Source organism: Cetorhinus maximus, chromosome 22 (genome assembly GCF_964194155.1).
Source record: "Cetorhinus maximus chromosome 22, sCetMax3.hap1.1, whole genome shotgun sequence".
In the NCBI taxonomy this organism is placed as follows: Eukaryota; Metazoa; Chordata; class Chondrichthyes; order Lamniformes; family Cetorhinidae; genus Cetorhinus; species Cetorhinus maximus.
In genome coordinates this window covers 42,116,138-42,140,958 of record NC_135900.1, presented here as the reverse complement: position 1 = coordinate 42,140,958, position 24,821 = coordinate 42,116,138, and the positions used below count along the sequence as shown (strand labels likewise).

The 24,821-nt window shown below is 44.2% G+C and overlaps 1 protein-coding gene across 1 annotated transcript in view; it reads left to right on the top strand.

Moving 5' to 3' along the window:
• fam180a (family with sequence similarity 180 member A) overlaps positions 1-9,824 on the top strand; it is a 63,711-nt gene extending 53,887 nt beyond the window's left edge. The window contains exon 3 of the mRNA XM_078568173.1: positions 7,795-9,824. Within this exon, the coding sequence (XP_078424299.1) occupies positions 7,795-8,115 (321 nt within the window). The 3' untranslated portion in view covers positions 8,116-9,824. The remainder of the gene's footprint in view (positions 1-7,794) is intronic.
• The last annotated feature ends 14,997 nt before the right edge of the window (positions 9,825-24,821 follow it).

Here is a 24,821-nt window from a genome sequence, read left to right as displayed (position 1 = left end):
GAACTTCCCTATTTCTAATTGAAAATGCAGGAAATAAGCAGCAGGTCAGTCAGCATCTGTAACTTACGCAGTATATTCCTCTCCCTGATCAAAGTATCTATTGTTTCTCCCTGATCTTCCCCTATTTCTTCACAAGCCCACCAAAGTGCTTTCAGGTATCTTGTAATTTTTAGTTCTGAGAAAGAATTAAACTTGCCTTTTCTCATTACAGATTCTGAATGACTTGTACTTTTCTCTATTTTCTGCCACTGTTTTAGATTTCCAACATGTGCAGTTTTTCTTCAATGTAATATCATCCAGTGACTGGGTACTTCCGACTATTTCCAGTAGCTGATTGTCATTAAGGAGGGGCTATTGATACTGGATTAAATGTAATTTATTTAGAATGGATGGCAGAAGAAACCTCTTCGCACCGAGATATGTGAGGCCGTGGAATCCATTTCCAGGGTTATTGGTTGAGGCAGAAAATATAGGGCTGAATTTTCTGAACCCACCAGGGGTGGGAACGGAGGCGATTGGGAATGAAGGTATTAGCACTGGTCGGCATACCAGTTTCTCTAATTAATTCCCACTGCCATGTCCCTGTATAATATGAGCTTTCAACCAATACTTTTCAAACTGACACAAACAGACGATTTAAATGGCTGCTGCAAATCATGTGACCATTGGCATTTTGAGCTTCAGACAGTTTTGAGTCTCAAGTGAATACCTAATTAAATATGGATGTTCAGAACCATCCATGGAATTCACACAGCCCTTTGTTTATGGATGGATCATAAACAAAAGGACTTTGGAACTCCAGATGGCCTGTCTCTCTGTTTCACCCTGGACAAAAGGGAATGTTGAAACTCAATGGTCAGAATTTTGTGGCCCTGTTGCAGTGGGGATGGGGCCGTAAAAGGTGGCGAGTCATTCAAAACTCCATTGACTTTGGCAGGATAATAAAATCCCGCCGGCGGGATGGGCAGTAAAATTCTTCCCAATGTGTGTAAAATGGGTATGAATGGATCTTATCAACCTTCCATTTCATTGTGATGGTTCCCCTGATAAAGTAGACTACATGAATCTCAAGGTGTCAACCGGCAAACAGGTTAATTGGAATCAAGATACACTCCATTTTTTGTTGTCTGCTTTTAAAACCATCAAGAAGCTGCTTGGAGACAGAGAGTTACAATGAAAGCTATTGAACCAGTTGGAAGTCAACCAAGCAGCCAAGGTAATAAACAGCAACACCTTGAAAGTGAGAGATTCTGACAGAGTGATGGACTCCCCAACCTGTTCCAACTTCAAGTTCACTTGAGGTCCAAACTCCTGGAAATTCAACCACAAGAAACCTTAAGAACTTACTGAGAATCCTTTTCTTTACCAGGCCTTCACTTCAGTGAAAGCATCAACATCATCTCCTGCCACAAATGAGGCTGAGATATTTAAAGTATAAAGGTATAATACCTGCATCTGTATCTAATCTTTGTGTGTGAGAGACTAGTGAGTGAAACGGTGTGTCAGATTTGGTGTATGTGTGTGATAATAAATAAATTTTATTTCCATTTTTAAACTTAGAAAAAGCTTTCTGCTGATTTTTTAAAATTAGGACACTCACTCTGTGGGTAAGAGAACATGCATACTCTTAAATACAAACATACTGATCGTAAGCAGTGAAAAGAAACACCTAAATTCTGTCTGTGGCAAGGTGCTGGTGAGTTTCACCAGGGCAATGGGAAGGCAGCCCCTAGATCCCATCCAATCCTTCATGAAGGCCAATTAATATTGTTAGAGAGCTCATTGAGAACATGTTTAGGGGCATGTTGGGATTTTCATGGTGGTACAGTGGCTGCATTCGCTGTCTGGGGCAGACCAGCTGAATGGAGATGGACAGATAGTAGGGAGACAATCTTCCACTGAGGAGTTTCCACTCCCTCAGTGTCCAACTCATCTACGACCACAACAAGAGCTTCCTGCGTGTGTTCACTAGCTTTCCTGGCAGCTGCCATGACTCTTTCTTCCACTGGCAGACCAGGCTGCCTCAGCTCTTCATTCCAGCCTGAAACTCTGTGGATCCCAGGTTACAAAGGATATGGAATAGACCCCCAGCCAGAGGTACAGAGGAAAAACAGGGGCCGTCTGCTTACTCCGATCACCATCAGGCAGGGCATTGGCCTTCTGAAGATGTGGTTCTGCTGCCTGGACCAGTCAGGTGGTGCCCTGCAGTACACTCCTGCAAGGTCTCGCTCATTATCCTGGTCCAAAGCATTCCAGGGAGTTGTGTGGACCTTGAGGATAGTGAGATCCTGGGATGGTACAGCTCAACAGAGGAAGAGGAGAATCAGGACATGGAAGAAGAGTTAGAGGAAGAAGTTGCAGAACACAGAAATACTCTAGCTGCCCAGGAAGTGGCTGAGTCAAGGGCGGAGCTCAATAGTCACATCACATCACATGCCATGAATGTCAGCGATCATCTGATTCAGGCACATTTAACTTGAATCCCTCTGACCCAGGAAGAAAGGCATTACATGGAACTCACTCTTAGCTGCTTATGCTAACGCATCCATTGAAGACGCACTGTGGAACATGTAAATCCTTCTACCAATGAAGGATGCACATCTGCCCAGAGATTTCACCATCACCATTGCCTAATTCTTTCCTTCCTTCTTCATTTCATACCTTCCTTCTTGTCCTGCCATTAATAAAAGGAGGCGCATACACCTGGTTTCAAGAGGAAAACTATGCACAGTTACAGGAAGAAGACACCCCAGTGACCTACTCAGTGCTCTGCGTGATGTCTTGGTCTCCACCCTTGACCACTTCTTTGTGGTGCTCCCTTTGTGATCTTGGAGGATGTGGAGGCAGCCTGCTCTCTTGTCTTGGCTTGTGGCTGAGATGCACATGGTGACTTTCCTCATCATGAAGGTACCTGTGCGGGATCTCCAGAGGGTGCTGGAGCTGCACCATTATGCAGAGGCAAGCCTATATGTCCCTGGATCCTGATACACAGATGCTCTCCCTGTCCAAGAGAAATCACCCACAACTGCATTTGACACCTTCTCCCGTTCACAAGTCCTGCGCTCCTCACCCAGTTCCACACTATTTGGACCTACTGAGGTGTCTGTATCGACACTGGTAGAAGGTGTGACTGTAAAATGTCGTGATGCCTCTTCAGAGCTCTGTTTCTTGACTCTGAGCCTGGTGATGGTGAGAGAGATGATCTCCTTGGCTCAACGTTTGCACCTGTGGGAGACAAAAGAAGGGAACATTAGAGCTAGCCTTGGAGAGCAGAGGCCTCTGCAATGCTGAGGCTTCTCAAAGCAGAATAGTGTTTAACATGCTGTCGGGCAGAGTGGAGTGCAAGGCTTCCCCTTAATGAGTGCATTGCCTTCTCTAATCACCATCTCCACCGCAAGAGCCCAGCTTGCCATGGTGGCTTCCTCAATGATCGCGATATTGGTTAATTCTATGGCTGCCTCCTCCATACTTGTGATCACTTGAAGGTTGGGGACTCCTCAATCCATCTGGGCCCTCTTGTGAGCATTATGAGTGCATTTCTCCTGCAAGGCCAAAAGAGAGTGTGAAGAGGCACCACTGTCCTCTATGACCAATGTCAGCTGCTCCAATTCATTAGAAGCTGCACATAATCTGTGGTGACAGGTCCCCAGCAGCATTATAGGACTGACCCTTTTCTGACGTGTCAGTAAGTGCCTTAAGCCCACATTCCTCCCATATTCAAGAGCAGCATGTGACCTCAGTCTCCTCAACTGGTGAGTCTGCTGGAGATTGAATACCCAGCGAACTGGAGTCCTGAGGTTTGGGGCTAGAATTTAATTTGCCAGAGCAGATTTGATCATTGAACCTCTTCCAATACTGGATTCAACTTCTGCAGACTACAATCCTTCAGCGGACTGTGTCAGGTATATCCATCCAGGCACGCAGTCTGGGTGAGTGGCCTCCTCCCATCACCCACTGAAAAGAGGACTTGCCTTCTCTTCCTCATGGCTTCCTGGAGGACGTCCAGGCCTGCATCTGAGAATTGAGGGGCTGCCCTACTTTGGGTTCTGTGCCTTTGGCCTGAATTTTTTGGATGGCAGGGTCTCACTTCCCGCCATCCAAAGAGCCAGTGAGGAACATCCAAAGAGCCAGCGAGGAACAAATCTCCGCCAATTCCAAGTGCCCCACAGACATTTCACAGTCAAATGAGTGTTAAGTGGCTGCAGGCGGGACTTCCGCACCCTCATTCAGGAGTAAGTCCCATCTTAGAGAGCTTCCAACAGCACTGCAGTGGACAGAAGAAGAAATGCAGCAGGATGTCAGAGCCTATTTCCAGGCACTGGTGGCCCAGGTAAGTTCAAGGGGTCCCAGGTAGGGGAGGGGAATGGAGGGGAGGGGAGGCCTGGGAGGGTGCGAAGAGGTGGATCTGGGGGGGTATGGTGGGGGGGAGAGCGGGGAGGAAGGAGGTTTGGAGGCCACTGCCCCTTAAGGTAGGGGGTATCTGGCTTCAGAACCCCAACCACCCCTTCCCACCCAAGATGTAACTCTCTTTTTTTTGGGCTGCCCCCACGGAAGTTCAATCCTCCTGCCAGCGTAAAAATTGAGGCTGTGTGGGAAACGGCCTTTAAGTGGCCAATAATTGGCCACTGAAGGGCTTCAAATGGGGCAAGGATGGGCTGGCTTCTTGTCCGAGGCCTTACCTGCTCCAGCATAAAATCACTGCGAGGTTGGGGGGGCGGGAACGCAGAGGGAACCTGTCCCTTCAACCTCACACTTCCCCCCCCCACTATGCGTAAAAACCCACCGGTGGGGTTGTGTAAAATTTGGCTCCTGGCTATCCTGAGACATTCCAGTCTCCTCACAATGCAGTTTTTTCCAAGCTGAAGTTAGAGCACACTATCAGCAGTCACAGTTATGGCTGCTGTGCTCAGTTTAAATTGAACCCTCGCTTGAGAACACCTGCCTCCATTCCTGCCCCTGAAGCCACTATTAGCTGGAAAATCTGTCTTCAGGCCAATTAAGGAGCATCCCTGTGAAACTTGTGGGCAATGACTGCTTCACCCGGGGAGGGTTCAGGTCATTCACAGGGAAAATCCAACCCTATATCAACATTGAAAATTAGACTGGATAGGTGAATAAAGGAAAAGAGGTTGAAGAGATTTGGGAATAGTGTGGCTACCTGTGAGTCAAGCTATTTGACAACATAGAGACTGGTTGGGCCAAATGGCCTATTTCTGTGTTGTAAGTTCAGTGTATTATTAAACACCGCCCCTTAACACTGACATAAACACTCATATAATTTCTACTCAGGGGCTTGGTCCCAAACAATAATTTACTTGATAACTGGGTTCCTCACTAGACTCCTCGTGAATGACTAAACCCCATAATAACCCTTTCCAGTGATCAGATCTCTCGCAGTAAACACTCTTCAATGACTACATTCTTTGCACTATCATTACATTAGTAGTCAGTGTCACACAGTCACTATCCCCACTGATGAGGGACATTCAAACTCTCCTCTATAAATGGAATTCTCATATTGACCTTTCTGAATGACTTTTCCCACAGTTACTGTTCCCAGTGAATTGATCCCCACACTGCAAACATTCTGAATGGTTTTCTCCCTTGTAACCTCAATGATTTTATGCACTAATGGTAACAGGGAGTGATGACCAAAATCTTCATTGTGAACCTTCTCGGTGGCATCTGCCTTTACATCATAATGTTTCACTGTTTCTACCATACTAGCATCACCCCACCCCCATCCCCCACCCCAACAACACCATCACAAAAAATAACCCCCTTCCCCATTACTTGGTCACTCATTTATCCTCTTGACTATCTTAATTTGTTACAGAGTGCTTCCTTATTGGTTGGGCTTCTCATAACTTTGCTGCTCAGTGATAATTTGTCCAACAGAATTGAATTAAATAAAATGGTCCAAGGTAAGTAGATATCAGCACAATCCTACCCCAACTACCCATGTACACAGAAATCCAAGTTTCAATCCTTTAGATTTATGACTGGTTTTAATAAAAAATTCTTTGATGTTCAAATAACATCATCCATGATTCTCCTCCCTGTTAATCGGTATTTGATAGTTTTACATTATATGCCCAGGTTTTATGAACAATTTTAGGTTTATGTTTTTTTTTGCATAACCATTTTTGATCCATTTTCCTGGTTTGCCTAGTTAGAGAGAGGGGAGGTAGTTTTTTGCCTTTGGTGATAGAGAATTTGTTATGTATCCGATCCCTGCCAATTTAGTCATGGTACTGGGTGTAGGTCAGCTTGCTTGCAGTATTTAGTAATACATAGAACACTTCTGCAATATGGACTGACCTCAGTTCTTGCAATTCAGTGGATTTCAATGCTGGATCAACCAAATCAAAACCCAGAGTATAAAATTAATCCAAACACCTACCTCTATTCTCCAGTCCAAAGCATTAATTCCAAGGGTTGAATTTTTTGTGGGGGCATACTGCTCGCCCCACCTCCTGGAAGAAAAGTTGGCCACAAACCGACCAACCTTAAAAACCAATCCCGCAGTGAAGGATGCCCTGCCCTCGAGTAGTGAGTGCTGCTGGGACTGCAAGGAGGCACATAAACAGATGTCATGGACACCGTATAAGATGAGTCCGGGGTTTCTTGTGCGGGGAGGGATCAGGTACCTTAGAGAGGGGGTTGGGGGGTGGGTTTTGGAGGCTAGGCAGGGAGGCACAAAGGGGGATATGATCTTTCACTCTTTCACCAACTTTGGTGAGAAAACAACCTTCCCACTCTCATCCGCCTTCCACTGCCCAGCGTATTATGGCAGTGGAGATAAATTAGGTCCTTAATTGTCAATTAATTTGGCAGTTAAGGACCTCAATAAATCTAATGGGGGGTGGCCTAATGTGCACCTTACCCACTACACTTTGAGGTGTCAGCTGTGGCTCAGTTCATAGCACCCTCGCCTTTGAATCAGAAGGTTGTGGGTTCATGTCCCACTCCCGGAAACCAAGAACTGTGAATGTACTCGAAAGAGTTACATGTGATCTGTTGATAACTCGAAAGAGTTACCCACTACACTCCCAACTCCCACGTATTATGAGCATTGGGTCGAGGGTGGGTGGGAAGGCAGTGAGCAAAGACCTGACCGACTTCATGTGCCCCTCACCTGCTGAAAATATGCCTGCCATGGTGGGGGGGGGCAGCGAGGGGGAGGGGTGGCCTGTAAAATTCCCCCCAAATTTATTTCACTCTTCACAGATAGAGATTCAAACTGCTATTAATTTCTCCATTGTTTTTCCCAATCACTATTCCAGTTTCCCTCCTCTGTTCATGCTGGAGTAAAGCTTCATGGATTCTGGACACTCTCTTGGACTTCATCAAGTGGACCATCCTTCATGTGTGAGCTTAGGCCATCAAATTGCACGGACTATTCAAATGTGGAGGACAGTCACAGCTGAGCTCAATCCTGTCTTCATTCAATGTTCAAAGCTTTTCATTTCCAGTGTTCACTGAATATTTATTAGGTGTGAGAGTCCTGACCATTCTTGTGCTTCCTCCTTATCTAGCCTAAGGACACATAGATTGATTGTAGCCCCTAATTGGTCCCCTCACTGAGATGTAGACACAGAGCAAGGATCAAATCTCTTGCCTCATTGATTTTATAGTTCATTTGCATATTGTTTGAGAGTGTGGAAAAGGGGATCTGTGTAAATTGTTTTCATTCTTTTACAAATCCTAAACAATTGACTTATTTAAGACTGGTTTTTTTCATGGTTTTGTCATTTTTGTTACATTTTTTATATCTGTTTTCTGCATTTCTAGTTTCTTCTGGGTGGGTTGAACGTGGATGCCAACTTTAAATGCACCCTGAAGGATGAAGAGCTTGCATCATTGAGAGCAACAAAGAAGTTTAACGTTATTATCAATTACATCATCCCCAAGAATATCGGTGATATCCAAAGGCTTACTTACAGACTATCCAAATACACTGGGCAGCTCAGGTCTGAGGACTTTGAGAGGACACTGTTGACCCTTGTGTTCTTAGCATATCAGGCAACACAATCTCAGGGACATCAACAGGACACCTGGACAGAGTCGCTTGTGAACATCTTTCAGGCTTTAATACATGATTTAAAATCTTAATAATTCTGATTTTGAGGGTACTGGAGGAAAGTAAGCTTATAAGAATTTAACTCTTGAATATTTAACTCTCCTACTTCTAATGATTTTTTGATGGTTCCTGAACATACAGCAAGCTTTCCAAAGTAATGTTTTGCAAAAGCTGCACTGAAATGCAATCATTTTCTACCCTTTTCAGAAAAAGATGGCATAGACTATGTGTAACATAAACCTCCCTCTCCAACCCAAAAATGAAAGTGATGATGAAATGCTAATATCTTGAATATTGGGCCCTTATAGTATAACAAATATCAGGAGATTCAACGGCAAATGCTTCTTATTCAAATAAAATTGGTCCAAAATTGTTCATGGACATGACACCCTGAGAGGGCATAGCACTTTTCAAGCATTTATCTTGAGCCCCTTCCTCCTTACTGAATTGACACATCAAAGCTTGAAATAGGTCCATTGAAATTATAGCAATAAATGAAAGGGTTCATTTCGAATGAATTATTGACTCTTTATTCTAGTTTGGGGCTTGAAGTATATCAATTAAATACTTTGCTCACTGCACCTCAACCAGCCTCAAAACCAACATATGGGAAACTAAGTGTATTTCTGCACTTCTTTTTCCCCTCACTGGCTCCTTTGTTCAGGTATAAGTCTGATTAATGAAGTCCTTTTATGCTGGCTGCTAGAATCCCAGGAAAATCGGTGTGGGTCTCTGTCATAAAAATTTCAATAATCTGGCACTAAATTCTCACTGATAGAGGTTGTGGAAAGTGTTACATTGGTACAATGGGTGAGTGTTCTTCTGAGAGTTGCATGAAGGGGTGGGAACTTTATTCTAAAGCTGGCTGTGCTGTACCTGAACTGGGATGCTTACCAGTGATACAGAATGCCTGAAGGGATTTCAACTCCTAGTGCTGCCACCTCTCATCTTAATGGGCACACAAATAAAAATGAATTTGTGATACAAGCTGATGACCAAATAAGATTAGTCAGCTACTACTGAGATGGTAGCAGGCATTCTGTTAACCAATGGATCCCATTGCATTTCCTGCATATGCTATTAAGTGCACATAATCAACCAGAATGGCATTCTTTTGTTGCAGATTTAGAAATATAAACAGATATTTTATTTAAAATACAACATAAAAATATGATGGAATTGGATGCTTTTTGATAACTAAGTTGAATTCTTTGTTTCAGTGATGCCAGGTAGAGGGTCAATTTTTTGGGCTTGAGAAATGCTGATGTGCAGAAAATGTAGCCTTACCTCCAGCGTCTCAGACAAGCATATTAGGTGCTCATTTCCATTTGAAATGGTGGAAACAGTTTTTTTGCTACTAGCTCAAAAATAGCAATTAAGAACATTATTGGGTGGGGGAATTAAATTATATATCTTGTACATTTTGAGATCTAGGTCATATTCTTAGAAGAACTGAAGAAGCCATATATTATGGCAAACCCAGAAAAGGATAGTAACATGAAATTTGCTTCCATTACGACGACTCTAACCCTTGGGAGGAGGACCAAGAAGAACAGGAGGTTATGGAAAATCTGACTGTTTGCATTTCAGCTAAAGGAATCTTCTGTTCCAGTCTGAGAAATATCATTACCCGAGCCTCGCTGATACCTGAGTCACACTTACAGACCCATTATATACCCACTAGATACGTTAAACATACCTGATTGTAATTGCAGGATCAAATAAATCAGCTGCCACAGGACAGGTTGTCTGTATTCTGTTGTTGCATCAACATCTATTATCATTATCTGAAAATGTTCTTTCTGTGCATCTGGTCAAAAATATGTACCATACAGGGGAAAAAGGTAAAACTGCTGATTTAAAAATTACATCTATGTCTTCATTGGAAGAGTACTAAATGTATCTAGTATGTAATCTTCACTCATAAAACCCAAGTATTGCTTCTCACTCAGTGCCTGTTTGCCTTTTGAGGTCCCCTCCATTCTCCATTCTCATTGTGATTTCACTGGAGGAAAGGGGAGGGCTTGTCCAATTGAGAGCTCTGAATTTTTCATGGAGAAGAGTGGTGGAATCCGTGGCACTCCTTGATAGTAAAATATTATTGTTACGTACGCCTTAAATAATTGAAATGCAGAGCTTATCATGTAAGAATGAAGCATCCAAAGATATTTGGCTAAACCTCCTATATTAGACTGCTGACTGCAGTTCTAATATTCAACATCTGAAGTTCCCATTCACTGGTTAGCATCTGCTCCTGGCTGCCTGTGATCTATTTCAGAGATCAATCTAGATCAGTCAGGAAAGAAACCTTCCCTTCTGTTTGACTGCAACTTTTCTTCAAGAATGTTCTGTCCGATCATTGAATTCCTTGAATATTGTTTGATTTCTTGATATTATTGAATATTCTTTGGACATCCTAATTTGGTGAATTTGGCATTCACATGCTTTACTATCTTCTCTCAGATCTATCTCTTGGCCTGCGAATTGAAATGGGGCACGGTGTTCCCATTGTCAAGGTTGCTGCTCTTGCAAACAGTCCCTCCTTAGCTATTTAGGTCACTTTTCAGTCAGGGAAACATAACCTTTGTGTTTACTGCATTCTTTTATAATTTTCTAAATTTAATTTTTGCTTTCAAAGGTGTCTGCTAGAGGCTGAAGGCTCATTTTCTACTTGTTCATATCCAAACTATCATAATTGAACTTGGATTTGGCAATTTAAATTCCCACCAAACAGAAGTCACAGTGCTACTAATTGAAAAATGCGATGGTCCCATTTGGCCAGCAGTATATTGCATGAAAAAAAATTGCATAAAGAGTTCTAATTACTACTTATGCTTTTAAAGTTCCTTTTTATTAAATGATAAATGTTATTTAATTACTTTAAGGATTTGTTCAATAAATGTCCAATTAAGGCAAATGTGATTTAAATAGGTCCTTTCTAGTCCCTTATGTTAATAAACACTAATAGTTAAGAAATGGTAATTAGATCAATTGGAGACATTCTCATCTCTGGTCAGAAGAGATGAGGCCTTAGGGACTGTTAACAATCCTGGGTTGTGTCCCTGGGTAATGCAGCTCTCTCAAAACAATCTGAGCACTTTGGTTTGTACTTTCCCTTCCCTGGCTCCAGTTTGCCCAGACCCCCAAACTAAAGAAGACTTGGATCCAGCATCGGGATATACTTCATGAAAGATGTTTCAAATAAAATTTTTTAAAGTTGCTACATTACAAAATGGCTTAATCTGTTCTCCCCAGAGCCTGTGGTATCAATACAGTTACGTGGCGGTTTAATCGTGTATCGTACCCACAGTTTTCAATCATTATTATGTTTACCTTATACATGTTTGGACCTGTAGTTGAGTAGTATTGCTCCCCATGTGCTTGTAAAATACATTTTTGCTCACTGGCAGGGTATTGGAGAATCAGAGACTGAATGTTCCCATGAGTGGGTACCTACCACCCCTGGGAGGTGTGCTCTCTGGTATTCCACCAGCTGACAGTTGAGCTCTCTAATTCTCCACCACCTTTGAGAAATTGAAGGTGGTCAACTCTTCATAATCTCAAACAAAAGCCAAAAATCAATGCTGAACAAGTCAGGCAATATAGGAACAGAGGAACAGGAGCTGTCTATTGAGCCCATCGAGCCTGTTCCACCATTCGATGAGATCATGGCTGATCTGTGACATAACTCCACATAACGCCTTTGTCTCCCTCAATATCTATGGTTAACAGAAGTCTATCATTCTCAGATTTAAAATTAACAGCTCACCTAGCATCAATTGCCATTTGCGGAAGAGAGCTCCAAACTTCTACCTTTGAAAGGCCTGGCTCTAAATTTTTGGCTATATCCCCTAGCCCTAGATTGGCCAACCAACAGAAATAATTTCTCTCTCCACTATCCGCTCCCCTTAATATCTTGAAAATTTCCATCAAGTTACCTCTTAATCTTCTAAATTCATCTGTAATCCAGAAGAGCTGGCAACCCTTTCACACCACAGACACTGGGAGTTGAAGGGTAGAAATTTAAATGCCATTTCATGCTTCCTATAGAAAAGTAATGACTGAAAAAAGACCTATAGTGGTTTTCAATGACTAATAATGACCTCACATTTAGGTTACTGACTTAGGGAAAGGTAAGAGGAGGCAAATAGAAAAGGGAACTGCTTGGAGTAACAAAGTTATGAAAATAAAAACAGAAACAGAAATACCTGGAAAAACTCAGCAGGTCTGGCAGCATCGGCAGAGAAGAGCACAGTTGACGTTGCGAATCCTCATGACCCTTCAACAGAACTAAGTAAAAATAGGAAAGGGGTGAAATATAAGCTAGTTTGGGGGTGGGGGGTGGGTGGGGGGGAGAAGGGGTGAAATATAAGCTGGTTTGGGGGTGGGGAGTGGTGTGAGAAGGGGGGTGGTTGTTGGGACAAGCAAGCAGTGATAGGAGGAGATAACCAAAAGATGTCACAGACAAAAGAACAAAGAGGTGTTGAAGGTGGTGATATTATCTAAAAGAATGCTAATTAAGAGTAGATAGCAGGACAAGCAAGGTACAGATAGCTCTAGTGGGGGTGGGGTGAAATAAGACTAAAAGGGCAAAAAAGGTATAGATAAATGATGGGTGGAATACATTTAAAAATAATGGAAATAGGTGGGAAAAGAAAAATCTATATAAATTATCGGAAAAAACAAAAAGGAGGGGGAAGAAACGGAAAGGGGGTGGGGATGGAGGAGGGAGTTCAAGATCTAAAATTGTTGAACTCAATATTCAGTCCGGAAGGCTGTAAAGTGCCTAGTCGGAAGATGAGGTGCTGTTCCTCCAGTTTGCGTTGAGCTTCACTGGAACAATGCAGCAAGCCAAGGACAGACATGTGGGCAAGAGAGCAGGGTGGAGTGTTAAAATGGCAAGCGACAGGGAGGTCTGGCTAATGCTTGCGGACAAACCGAAGGTGTTCTGCAAAGCGGTCACCCAGTCTGCATTTGGTCTCTCCAATGTAGAGGAAACCGCATTGGGAGCAACGAATGCAGTAGACTAAGTTGAGGGAAGTGCAAGTGAAATGCTGCTTCACTTGAAAGGAGTGTTTGGGCCCTTGGACGGTGAGGAGAGAGGAAATGAAGGGGCAGGTGTTGCATATTCTGCGTTTGCATGGGGAGGTGCCATAGGAGGGGTTTGAGGAGTAGGGGGTGATGGAGGAGTGGACCAGGGTGTCACGGAGGGAACGATCCCTATGGAATGCCGCCGGGGGGGGTGAAGGGAAGATGTGTTTGGTGGTGGCATCATGCTGGAGTTGGCGGAAATGGCGGAGGATGATCCTTTGAATGCGGAGGCTGGTGGGGTGATAAGTGAGGACAAGGGGGACCCTATCATGTTTCTGGGAGGGAGGAGAAGGTGTGAGGGCGGGTGCGTGGGAGATGGGCCAGACACGGCTGAGGGCCCTGTCAACTACCGTGAGTGGAAAACCTCGGTTAAGGAAGAAGGAGGAGGAAGTTACGAAAATTACTGACCTAAGATTGATACTGTTGCAGCCAAAATACAACCAACTCATGGTGCTCTCCAAAGTAGTCTAATCCACGAATGGAAATTCACCTTGTTGCACACGAATTGGCCTCTGTCCTCATGTGTCAAAGCTCCACCTCTTCCCGTTGTTGCATTGGTGCGGTTCATCAACTCTATTTTCTATCTTCCCCAAGGTTGGTCACAGTGGTGCCCAGGTAATCTATTTGCAAATCCAGAACACTTACAGACAATCCGGAAGGGTTGGTAACTTTTAAGGTCAACAAGTAATTTAGATATTCCTTATTACACAGGTAACTCAGCATTATAGCATTTTAATCCTATCAGATAGATTTAAGACTTCTTATAAACTAAAAGCAATTCTTAAGTTCTTTATTTTCATTAGGAGTTCTGTGGTACCCATTGATTAAATGTATGTACCTATGGTGAAAAATTTTCTCAATGCCCTTTGTTGTAACAAAATTGTAAACCTATCATTGGCACATAAAAAGATATAGCCTATAATTAAATACAACTCCTGATTTTATTGTTAGAACTTAATAGATTAATGTCCTTATTTGGTGACATTTGTGATTTTGGAAAGTTTGTTTATTTGTTTCCAGTCCCTAGCTGCATTATATTTATTGTCCATCTCTAAGTTCTCATCAGGAAGAGTTGGTGAGCCACCTTCTTAAGCTGCTACAGTTCATGTGATGCATGTATACTGACAGTGCTGCTAGGAAAGGAGGTCCAGGAGTTCTAGAATAGACAGAGCTAAGCGATCCCACAACCAATGGATCTGATCGAAGCTCTACAGTCCTGCCACATCCAGTCGTGAATGGTGGTGGACAACTGAACAACTCACTGGAGAAGGTAGCTTCAAAAATATCCCCATCCTCAATGATGGGGAAGCCTAGCACATCAGTGCAAAAGACAAGGCTGAAGCATTGGCAACCACTTACAGACAGAAATGCCAAGTGAAATGATGAATCTCGGCCTCCTCCTGAGATCCCCAGCTTCACAGATGCCAGTCTTCAGCCAATTCAATTCACTCCACGTGATATCAAAAAATGGCTGAAGGCACTGAATACTGCAAAGGCTATGGGCCTTGAAAACATTCCAGCAATAGTACTGAAGCCTTGTACTCCAGAACTTGCCGCGCCACTAGCTGAGCTGTTCTAGTACAGCTACAACACCGACATCTACCCGACAATGTAGAAAACTGCCCAGGTATGTCCTGTACACAAAAAGCAGGACAAATCCAACCCGACCAATTACCGCCCCATCAATCTGCTTTTGGTCATCAGCAAAGTGATGGAAGGGGTCGTTGACAGTGCTATCAAGCGGCACTTACTCAGCAATAGCCGGCCCACTGACACTCAGTTTGGGTCCCACCAGGGCTACTCAACTCCTGGCTTCATTACAGCCTTGAGAGTGAGGTGAGAGTGACTGCCCTTGACATCAATGCAACATTTGACCAAGCATGGCATCAAGAAGCCCTAGCAAAACTGGAGTCAATGGGAATCAGTGGGAAAACTCCCTGCTGGTTGGAGTTATATCTAGCACAAAGGAAGATGGTTGTGATTGTTGGAGGTCAATCATCTCAGCTCCAGGACATCACTGCAGGAGTTCCTCAGGGTAGTATCCTAGGCCAAACCATCTTCAGCTGCTTCATCAATAAGATTCCCCTCATGAGGTCAGAAGTGGGGATGTTCACAGATGATTGCACAATGTTCATCACCATTTGCAACTCCTTAGATGCCGAAACAGTCCATGTCCAAATGCAGCAAGCCCTGGACAACATTTAAGCTGATAAGTGGCAAGCTACATTCACATAACACAACAAGAGAGAATCTAACCATCGAACAAGAGAGAATCTACCATTGCCATTCCATGACATTACCATCGCTGAATCCCCCACTATCAACATCCTGAGGGTTACCATAGAGCCAAAAGTGAACTGGACCAGCCCTATAAATACTGTGGCTTCAAGAGCAGTTCAGGGACTGGGAATTCTGCAGAGAGTGACTCACCTCCTGACTCTCCAAAGCATGTCCACCATCTACAGGGCACAAGTCAGGAGTGTGATGGAATACTCTCCACTTGCCTGAATCTAACAACACTCAGGAAGCTCGACGCCATTCAAGACAAAGCAGCTCGCATGATTGGCATCCCATCCTCCAACATTCACTCCCTCCTCCACCGACACACAGTATCATAAATTCACCAAGCTTCCTTTGACAGCACCTTCCAAACCCGCAACCTCTACCACCAAGAAGGATAAGAGCAGCAGACACATTGGAACACCACCAACACCTGCAAGTTCCCCACCACGCCACACACCATCCTGACTTGGAACTATACCATCGTTCCTTCACTGTCGCTGGGTCAAGATCCTGGAACTGCCTCCCTAACAGCACTGTGGGTGTACCTACACCACATAGGCTTTAGCAGTTCCACCACCTTCTCAAGGGCAGCTAGCAATGGGCAATAAATGCTGGCCCAGCCAGCGAAGACCACATTCCGTGAATGAATTTTTTAAAAATTGACGCAGTAACGATGAATGGAGATATATTTCCAACGGATGATGGTGCATGATTTGGAGGGAAACTTGCAAGTGGTGATGTTTCCACGTACCTTCTGGCTTTGCCGTTCTAGCTGGTAGAGATTGCAGGCTTGGAAGGTGCTGTCAAAGAAACTATGGTGTGTTGCTGTAGCACAGCTTGCGGATGGTGCACACTACAGCCACAGAACGCCAGTGGTGGAGGGAATGAGTGCTTGAGGATCTGAATAGAGTGCCGATCAAGTGAGCTGCTGAATTTTTTTGAGTCCTGTTGGAACTTCAGTCATCTGGCCAATTGAGAGTATTCCATTACACTTCCAACTTGTGCCTTGTTGGTGGTAAAAAAGGTGAAGCAATCAGGAGGTGAGTTAGGTGCAGGGTACCTAGCCTCTGCCCTGCTCTTGTAGCCACAGTATTTATTGTATCCAGTTTGTCCAGATAAGTTTCTGGTCAATGGTAACTCCAGGATATTGATGGTGGGGGATTCAGCAATGGTAATGCCATTGAAAATCACGGGGAGTTGGTTAAACATTGTCTTGTTGAAGATGGACATTAGCTGGCATCAAAGCTATTTGCCACATATCAGCCCAAGCATGAATGTTGTCCAGATCTTGCTCATGTGGGCAAGGACTGCTTCAGTTTCTGCAGAGATGTGAATGGTGCTAGACATTGTGCAATCATCAGGAAACATCCCCACTTCTGACCTTATGTTAGAGGGAAGGCCATTGATGAAGCAGCTGAAGATGATTGGGCATAGGACACTATGCTGCGGAACTCTTGCTGAAAGGTCCTGTGGCTGAGATGACTGACCTCCAACGACCAAAACCATCTTCCTTTGTGCTAGGTATGACTCCAGCCAGTGAAGAGTTTCCCCCCTGATTCCCATTTACTTTAATTTTGCTTGGGCTCCCTGATGTCACACTCAGTTAAATGCTGCCTGGTCCTCAACATTGACTCCGGACCCCATGACGTCTCATGGCATCAGGTCAAACAAGGGCAAGGAAACCTCTTGCTGATTACCAAGTACCACCCTCCCTCAGCTGATGAATCAGTGCTCCTCCATGTTGAACATCACTTGGAGGAAGCACTAAGGGTGGCCAGGGGGCAGAATGTAATCTGGGTGGGGGACTTCAACATCCATCACCAAGAGTGGCTCGGTAGCACCACTACTGACCAAGCTGGCAGATTCCTAAATGACAAAGCTGCCAGACTGGGTTTGCAGCAGGTGATGAGGGAACCAACAAGAGGGAAAAACATACTTGACCTCATCCTCACCAACCTGCCTGCCACAGATGCATCTGCCCATGACAGTATCGGTAGGAGTGACCACCGCACAGTCATTGTGGAGACGAAGTCCCGCCTTCATATTGAGGATACCCTCCATCGTGTTTTGTGGCACTGCCACCGTGCTAAATGGGATAGATTTCAAACAGATCTAGCAGCTCAAGGCTGGGCATCCATGAGGCGCTGTGGGCCATCAGCAGCAGCAGCAGAATTGTACTCAAACACAATCTGTAACCTCCACTCTACCATTACCATCAAGCCAAAGGATCAATCCTGGTTCAATGAAGAGTGCAGGAGGGCATGCCAGGAGCCACACCAGACATCCCTAAAAATGAGGTGCCAACCTGGTGAAGCTATAACACAAGACCACTTGCGCGCTAAACAGCATAAGCAGCAAGTGATAGACAGAGCTAAACGATCCCACAACCAACGGATCTGATCTAAGCTCTGCAGCCCTGCCACATCCAGTCGTGAATAGCGGTGGACAATTAAACAACACACTGGGGGAGGAGGCTCGACAAATGTCCCCATCCTCAATGATGGGGGAACCCAACACATCAGAGAAAAAGATAAGGCTGAAGCATTCACGACAATCTTCAGCCAGAAATGCCGAGTGGATGATCCATCTCGGCCTCCTCCGGAGCTCCCCAGCATCACAGATGCCAGTCTTCAGCCAATTCGATTCACTCCATGTGATATCAAGAAACAGCTAAAGGCACTGGATACTGCAAAGGCTATGGGCCCTGACAATATTCCGGCAATAATACTGAAGGCTTGTGCTTCCAAAACTTGTTGTGCCCCTAGCCAAGCTGTTCCAGTAGAGCTACAAGACTGGCCTCTATCTGGCTATGTGGAAAATTGCCCAGGTATGTCCTGTACACAAAAAGCAGGACAAATCCAACCCGGCCAATTACCACCCCATCAGTCTGCTCTCGATCATCAGTAAAGTAAAGAAAGGGGTCATCAACAGTGCTATCAAGTGGCACTTGCTTAGCAATAACCTGCTCACTGATGCCCAGTTTGGGTTCTGCCAGGGTCATTCAGCTACTGACCTCATTACAGCCTTGGTTCAAACATGGACAAAAGAGTTGAACCCCTGAGGTGAGGTGAAAGTGACTGCCATTGACATCAAGGCAACATTTGACAGACTGTGGCATCAAGGAGCCCTGCAAAACTGGAGTCAATGGGAATCAGGGGGAAAACTCTCCACTGGTTGGAGTCATACCTAGCACAAAGGAAGATGGTTGTGGTTGTTGGAGGTCAATCATCTCAGCTCCAGGTCATCACTGCAGGAGTTCCTCAGGGTAGTGTCCTAGGCCCAACCATCTTCAGCTGCTTCATCAATGACCTTCTTTCCATCATAAGGTCAGAAGTGGGGATGTTTGCTGATGATTGCACAATGTTCAGCACCATTCACAACTCCTCAGATACTGAAGCAGTCCATGTACAAATGCAGTAGGACCTGAACAATATCCAGGCTTGGGCTGACAAGTGGCAAGTAACATTCATGCCACACAAGTGTCAGGCAATGACCATCTCCAACAAGAGAGAATCCCCCCTTGATGTCCAATGGCATTACCATCACTATTAACATCCTGGGGAGTAGCATTGACCAGAAACTGAACTGGACTAGCCATATAAATACTGTGGCTACAAGAGCAGGTCAGAGGCTAGAAATTGTGCGACGAGTAGCTCACCTCCTGACTCCCCAAAGCCTGTCCACCATCTACGAGGCACAAGTCAGGAGTGTGATGGAATACTCTCCACTTGCCTGGATGAGTGCAGTTTCCGCAACACTCAAGAAGCTTGACACCATCCAGGACAAAGCAGTCCGCTTGATTGGCACCACATCCACAAACATTTATTCCCTTCACTACCGACGCACAGTAGCAGCAGTGTGTACCATCTACAAGATGCACGGCAGGAATTCACCAAGGCTCCTTCGACAGCACCTTCCAAACCACAACCACTACCACCTAGAAGGACAAGAGCAGCAGATAGATGGGAACATCACCACCTGGATGTTCACCTCCAAGTCACTCACCATCCTGACTTGGAAATATATCGCCATTTCTTCACTGTCGCTGGGCCAAAATCCTGGAACTCCCTCCTTAACAGCACTGTGGATGTACCTACACCACATGGACTGTAGCAGTTCAAGAAGCCAGCTCACCACCACTTTCTCAAGGGCAACTAGGGATGGGCAATAAATGCTGGCCCAGCCAGCGAAGCCCACATCCCATGAATGAATAAAAAATATGATGTCAAGGGCCGTCACTCTTGCCTCACTTCTGGAGTTTAGCTCCTTTTCCATGTTTGGACCAAGGCTATAGTGAGGTTAGGAGTTAAGTCATCCTCACAAAATCCAAACTGAGCATCAGTGAGCAGGTTATTACTTTGTAAGTACCACTTGATAGCACTATCAACCTTCCATCATTTCACTGACAATTGAGAATAGACTGATGGGTGGTAATAGCTGGTTTGGATTTTGTGGACAGGATATACATGGGTGATTTTTGTGGACAGGATATACATGGGTGATTTTCGTAGACAGGATATACATGGGTGATTTTCCACATTGTCAGGTAGATGCCAATATTGTAGCTGCACTGGAACAGCCCAGCTAGGGGGCGCAGCTAGTTCTGGGGTACAAGTCTTCAGCAATACAGCTGTGTTGTTGTCGATGCCCAAATTCTTTGCTGCATCCAGTGCAGTCAGCTGTTTCATGATATCACATGGAATAAATGGAATTTGCTGAAGAATGGAATTTCTAATGGTGGAGATCTCAGGTGGAGGCTGAGATGGATCATCAACTTGTTACTTCTGGCTGAAGGTGAGTGCAACTGCTTCAGCCTTGAATTTTGCACTGACATGCTGGATCCACCATCCTTCAGGATGGGGCTATTTTTGGACCCTCCTCCTTCTTTTAGCGGTTTAACTTTTCATGAACATTCATGATTGGGTGTGACAAGATGGCAGAAAATTTACCTGATTGTTTGGTTGTGGAATCATTTAGCTTTGTCTGCAGCATGCAGCTTCCTGCTGTTTGGCATGAGCCCCATGTTATAGGGCAGAATCATCCCAGAATTGCATTAAGTGAAGAACGACATTTTACCCGCCGGCTGCAATGGCAGGTTTTTGCGCCATATCATCCACTTCCGACCTCATTAATTATGCAGCCACAGGAAACACGCTGTCTCGCTGGCGGTGGCTGCTAAATAGCCCACCATGTCGTTACCTCACTGTTTCCTCACTCTGGGTGTCATATCTAAACTGCAGCCACGCACACAGTTATTAATGCTTGCAGCCCAGGACTGCTCCAGTGAAGAAATGGCCCAAGAAGTGTTCAGTGACCTGACACTGGAATGCCTTTTGGAGGCCCACTGTGATGTCCTCCACCCCAGCTCTGGCCGCAGGAGGTCCAGTAATCTCGGGAGGCAGTGACAGTGGTGGTCAGTGCCAACGCTGCACAGAAGAGGTTGGCCATCCTGTGCAGAGAGAGGATGAATGATCTCATCCGTGTCACCAGGGTAACCATCTCATCACTCTAAACTCACACCTCACAAGGCCATCACACATTCACTGGCATCTCACTCACTGCCAGCTCAAGAGACATCACCACCCATTCTCACACACACACCCTCACATTTCCATCTGGACTCATCTCCTCTGGAGATTGCCTCCTCAGCCCTCACCATCTTGAGGCCACTTGCACAGATCAACGTATGCCCCACAAACATTCTGGGATATCCCCCTCACCCAGTACAGTTCTCGCCCTGCAGCCTCTTCCCTTGCCTGAAGCCATTTCTCCCCCCTTCCCCAAGCAAGCCCTATCCTTGCAGCCATTGAAAAGCCAGCCTCACCTTACAGCTGGTCTGGTAGGTAGAGACCTTACTGGGAGCCCCCTAAAAGTGATGCGGTGCTGTCTGTGAAGCCTGGCACTGATGACAGTGATTGCTGCCCAAAGCAAGCTGGGCAAACAAATCTCGAAGTCCTGAAAGAAATGCAGCCCACCAGGTGCACATCGCTTATGTACAGTTGTGAAACATGTCGGCGTGCAATCACACTGACGTGTCCGGATAATCCAGCGTGGGGAGGGGGCAGTGATTCTGGCGAGCAGGGCTTAAAATGAAATGCTGAAGTATTGAAATTAAGTTCCCGATGTGCGGTGGTGGGAAACACGCCCCACCATTGAGGGGTGGAGCAGACAATCGCAAACTGGTTTCACAACGCCATAAAATTGATTTTTGGCCTTCTTACCATATTGTCCACTCAAGCCACCAAACAGGAGCGGAAAATTCCGGACATAGCTTCATAAGCTTGGCACCTCATTTTAGGTACACCTGCTGCTGCTTCTGGCATGTTCTCCTACACTCATCATCAATCCCCTGATCCCCTGGCTTGATCTTAGTGGTATACTGAGGGACATGCCAAGCCATGAGGTTACCGATTGTGGTGCAGTGCTGCTGATAGTACACAGTGCCTCACTGGTGCCCAGTTTTGAACTGCTAGGCCTGTTCTAAACCTACTCTTTTAATGTAATGGAGGATATCCTCAGTGTGGAAGCAGAACTTCTCACAAATATTGAAATCTCTCCTAGTTACTGAAAACAATGGTATTCTGTAAAGCAAAAGATTTTTTAAAAGTGAGTGTTTCATTCTGTTTGAAAAGGTTTTAGTTAGTTTCATTCGAAGAAGACTAGCTTACTTAACTACGTTAGACTGCTGAGCATTGATATGTTTTCAGGTGTTAATGGGATACAACTTGATTCAATTCAGATTCATAAATGATTTATATTTAATTTTCTAATTGTATAGTCAGACTATGATGTAGTTTAGTTGTGATTGCTTGTTGGAACTGGCGATACATGGAAGCGCCTATAGATGACTGTTGTATTGGCGTTATTATGCAGTATCTTTGCAAGGGAATATGAGTTTTCAAAGAGTATTGCTGAAAAAAGACACATGCTCATAGTTTTTATCTTGCACTCATCAGGACAATTCACAAGAATACAAAATAGCATTCTCCATGGCAACACCTCAACCAATCAGAGTCCACTTGCCAACCAATCAGCACTCTCTTCTCATGCTGTATAAATTGTTGTTCCCTTTGCAATTTGGTATTCTTGTGAATTGTCCTGATGATGTCAAGATGAAACACTTCAACAGCATGTGCCTTTTTTTTTAGCAATACTCAATTTCTGTACTGCCTAGCAACTAATTTTCAAAGAGGTGAAGTAGATAACATTAATGCTTCTCTGCAGATTTTTAGCCTTTGTTGCATTTTCAAGCTTTTCGGACCAAGGATGTGGTTTACTGTATTTCATGTAAAACTCTATTCCTGGGTGATGTTGCATTCTGTTACAATGTTGTGCATGAAAACTGCATTATGAATATTGATGATGTAGGACTGAAAATGTAGTGAGAATGCTACACCCATTGAAAGATTTGTGAGAGAAACAGCTGCTGATATGTGGAGTAATAGGGAAAGTGTCCACAGAAATCTAACATACTAAATTAATCAGTCTAAATCAATCCCAGAGTCTAATTTATTATATTCTATTTTCATGTTGCAAAACAAATTTGATAAATTGTTTTAGCCTCTCAAACTGCTGTTGTAATAATTTCACTTAGCCTGAAAAGGTATTGGGAATCACATATAGTTTGTTAATCCATGGGTACATGATCTCCACAGAAACAGAAATCAAAAGCACAGAGATCTCAGGCTGCAAAGGTTAAGGTTTACTTACGGAAAATGCCATCAGGCCATTGAATGAGAAAGTGGTGAGAATCAGCCAAAAAACTGTAACAATTAGGTGCAATCGGGGTACCTTTTCAAGTTTGCCACCTTGTCAGTGACACGATGGAGTGCCTCGTCTGCCCTTTATAACAATTTTCATCCAAGTGGTTTCAATGGAGTGAAAATCGGGTGGGCTGTGCAGCAGGTGAGCGATCTACCCTGTCTATTAGCTCTTGAGTTGGTGAAAAAGTAAATATCACACTGCTTAAGCTTACTCTCAAAGAACACTTAATTGATAATTTGGGGTCTAACACCCCTTGCAGCAGTCACTGAGAAGTCGTTAGAGTGGTGGCCATTCTGATGGTCTCCACGTTGTTCTGCCTTCAAAGCAGCTAGGGGCACTTCCCAGGAATGACCAGATTGAAGCCTTTTTTTGGATGACAAAGTTGTGCAAGGCACAGAAAGCAACAATACTGCAGGACAAGTGATCTGGGGTGTAATGGAGGACTCTGCCTGACCTATTAAAGCAGCAAAAGATCTCCTTTTAGACCCAATGAGCACTGTTTTCATAGCATAGGAATTGCTATATGCATCAGGTAATCCTCTTCTAAACACAGCCCTCTAGTATGCTCTTTCGTAGGCTCCAGTCTCAACTTGTAGTCTGGAAAATGATAGCTTCCATGTAACCCCAGTTAGATCAAAAACAGCTGGTATATTATTCTAGAAATAATTAAAGTTATAAAGGAATAAAACCAAATACGATCACAGCTCCATTTTTTCAGCTTCCATCACACCCCTATTTGGCAATTAAGAAATTGAACAAAAACTAGAGACTTCTCTATAAAAGCTTCAGTGACTGAACACAACTCCATCCATAACAGAACATCAAGAAAGGGACACAACTTTTAAGCCAACAAGAATTGACCGTTTTCCTTCTCAATCACAAATCGTTGGATAAGTTCCCATATGCAACCACTGAGGATAGACATTTTTCCAGTTGAGTACAGGAGTTGAATATTATGCCAGTGAGTCAGAAAAAATTAGTTATCATCCCACAAAGAGCAAAAGAGTCAGATGCCTCCACTGGGGTTTGTGATATAGAGGTGTATGCAGATCATTAGATGATGCAAACTCTGTCACTAGTTAATAGATTCTCTCCTCTCATCTACTGCCTTAGGTAGCAATGTAAATTTGCAAAGAAATTCTGAACAATTAAAGAAGCCTTTGTGGTTGTAGCTTTAGCTACAAATACCTCTTAGAAGGACAAAATATTGATGTGGTACTAGTCTTGCACAACATTTGAAGTTTTGTTCTGACTTATCTGCCTATAAAGAAAGAACTTGTATTTATATAGACCCTTTAATTTGTCAGACGGTCCTATGGTGCTATACAGACAATTAAATACATTTGAAATGTAGTCACTGTTATAATGGCACGAAACACAGTAGAAAATTTGTATGTATTGATGCCCCACAAACAGCTGTGAGACAAATGACTAGATAATCTGTTTTTATTTTGAGTTGCTTTAGCTGAGGGATGAAAATTGACCAGGATAACACTGCTGCCTACCTTTAAATGCTACCAAGGAATCTTTATATCCACGTGAGAAGCCAGCTTAACATTTCAGCTAAAAGATGGAATCCCTGACAGTGCAGTGCTCCCTC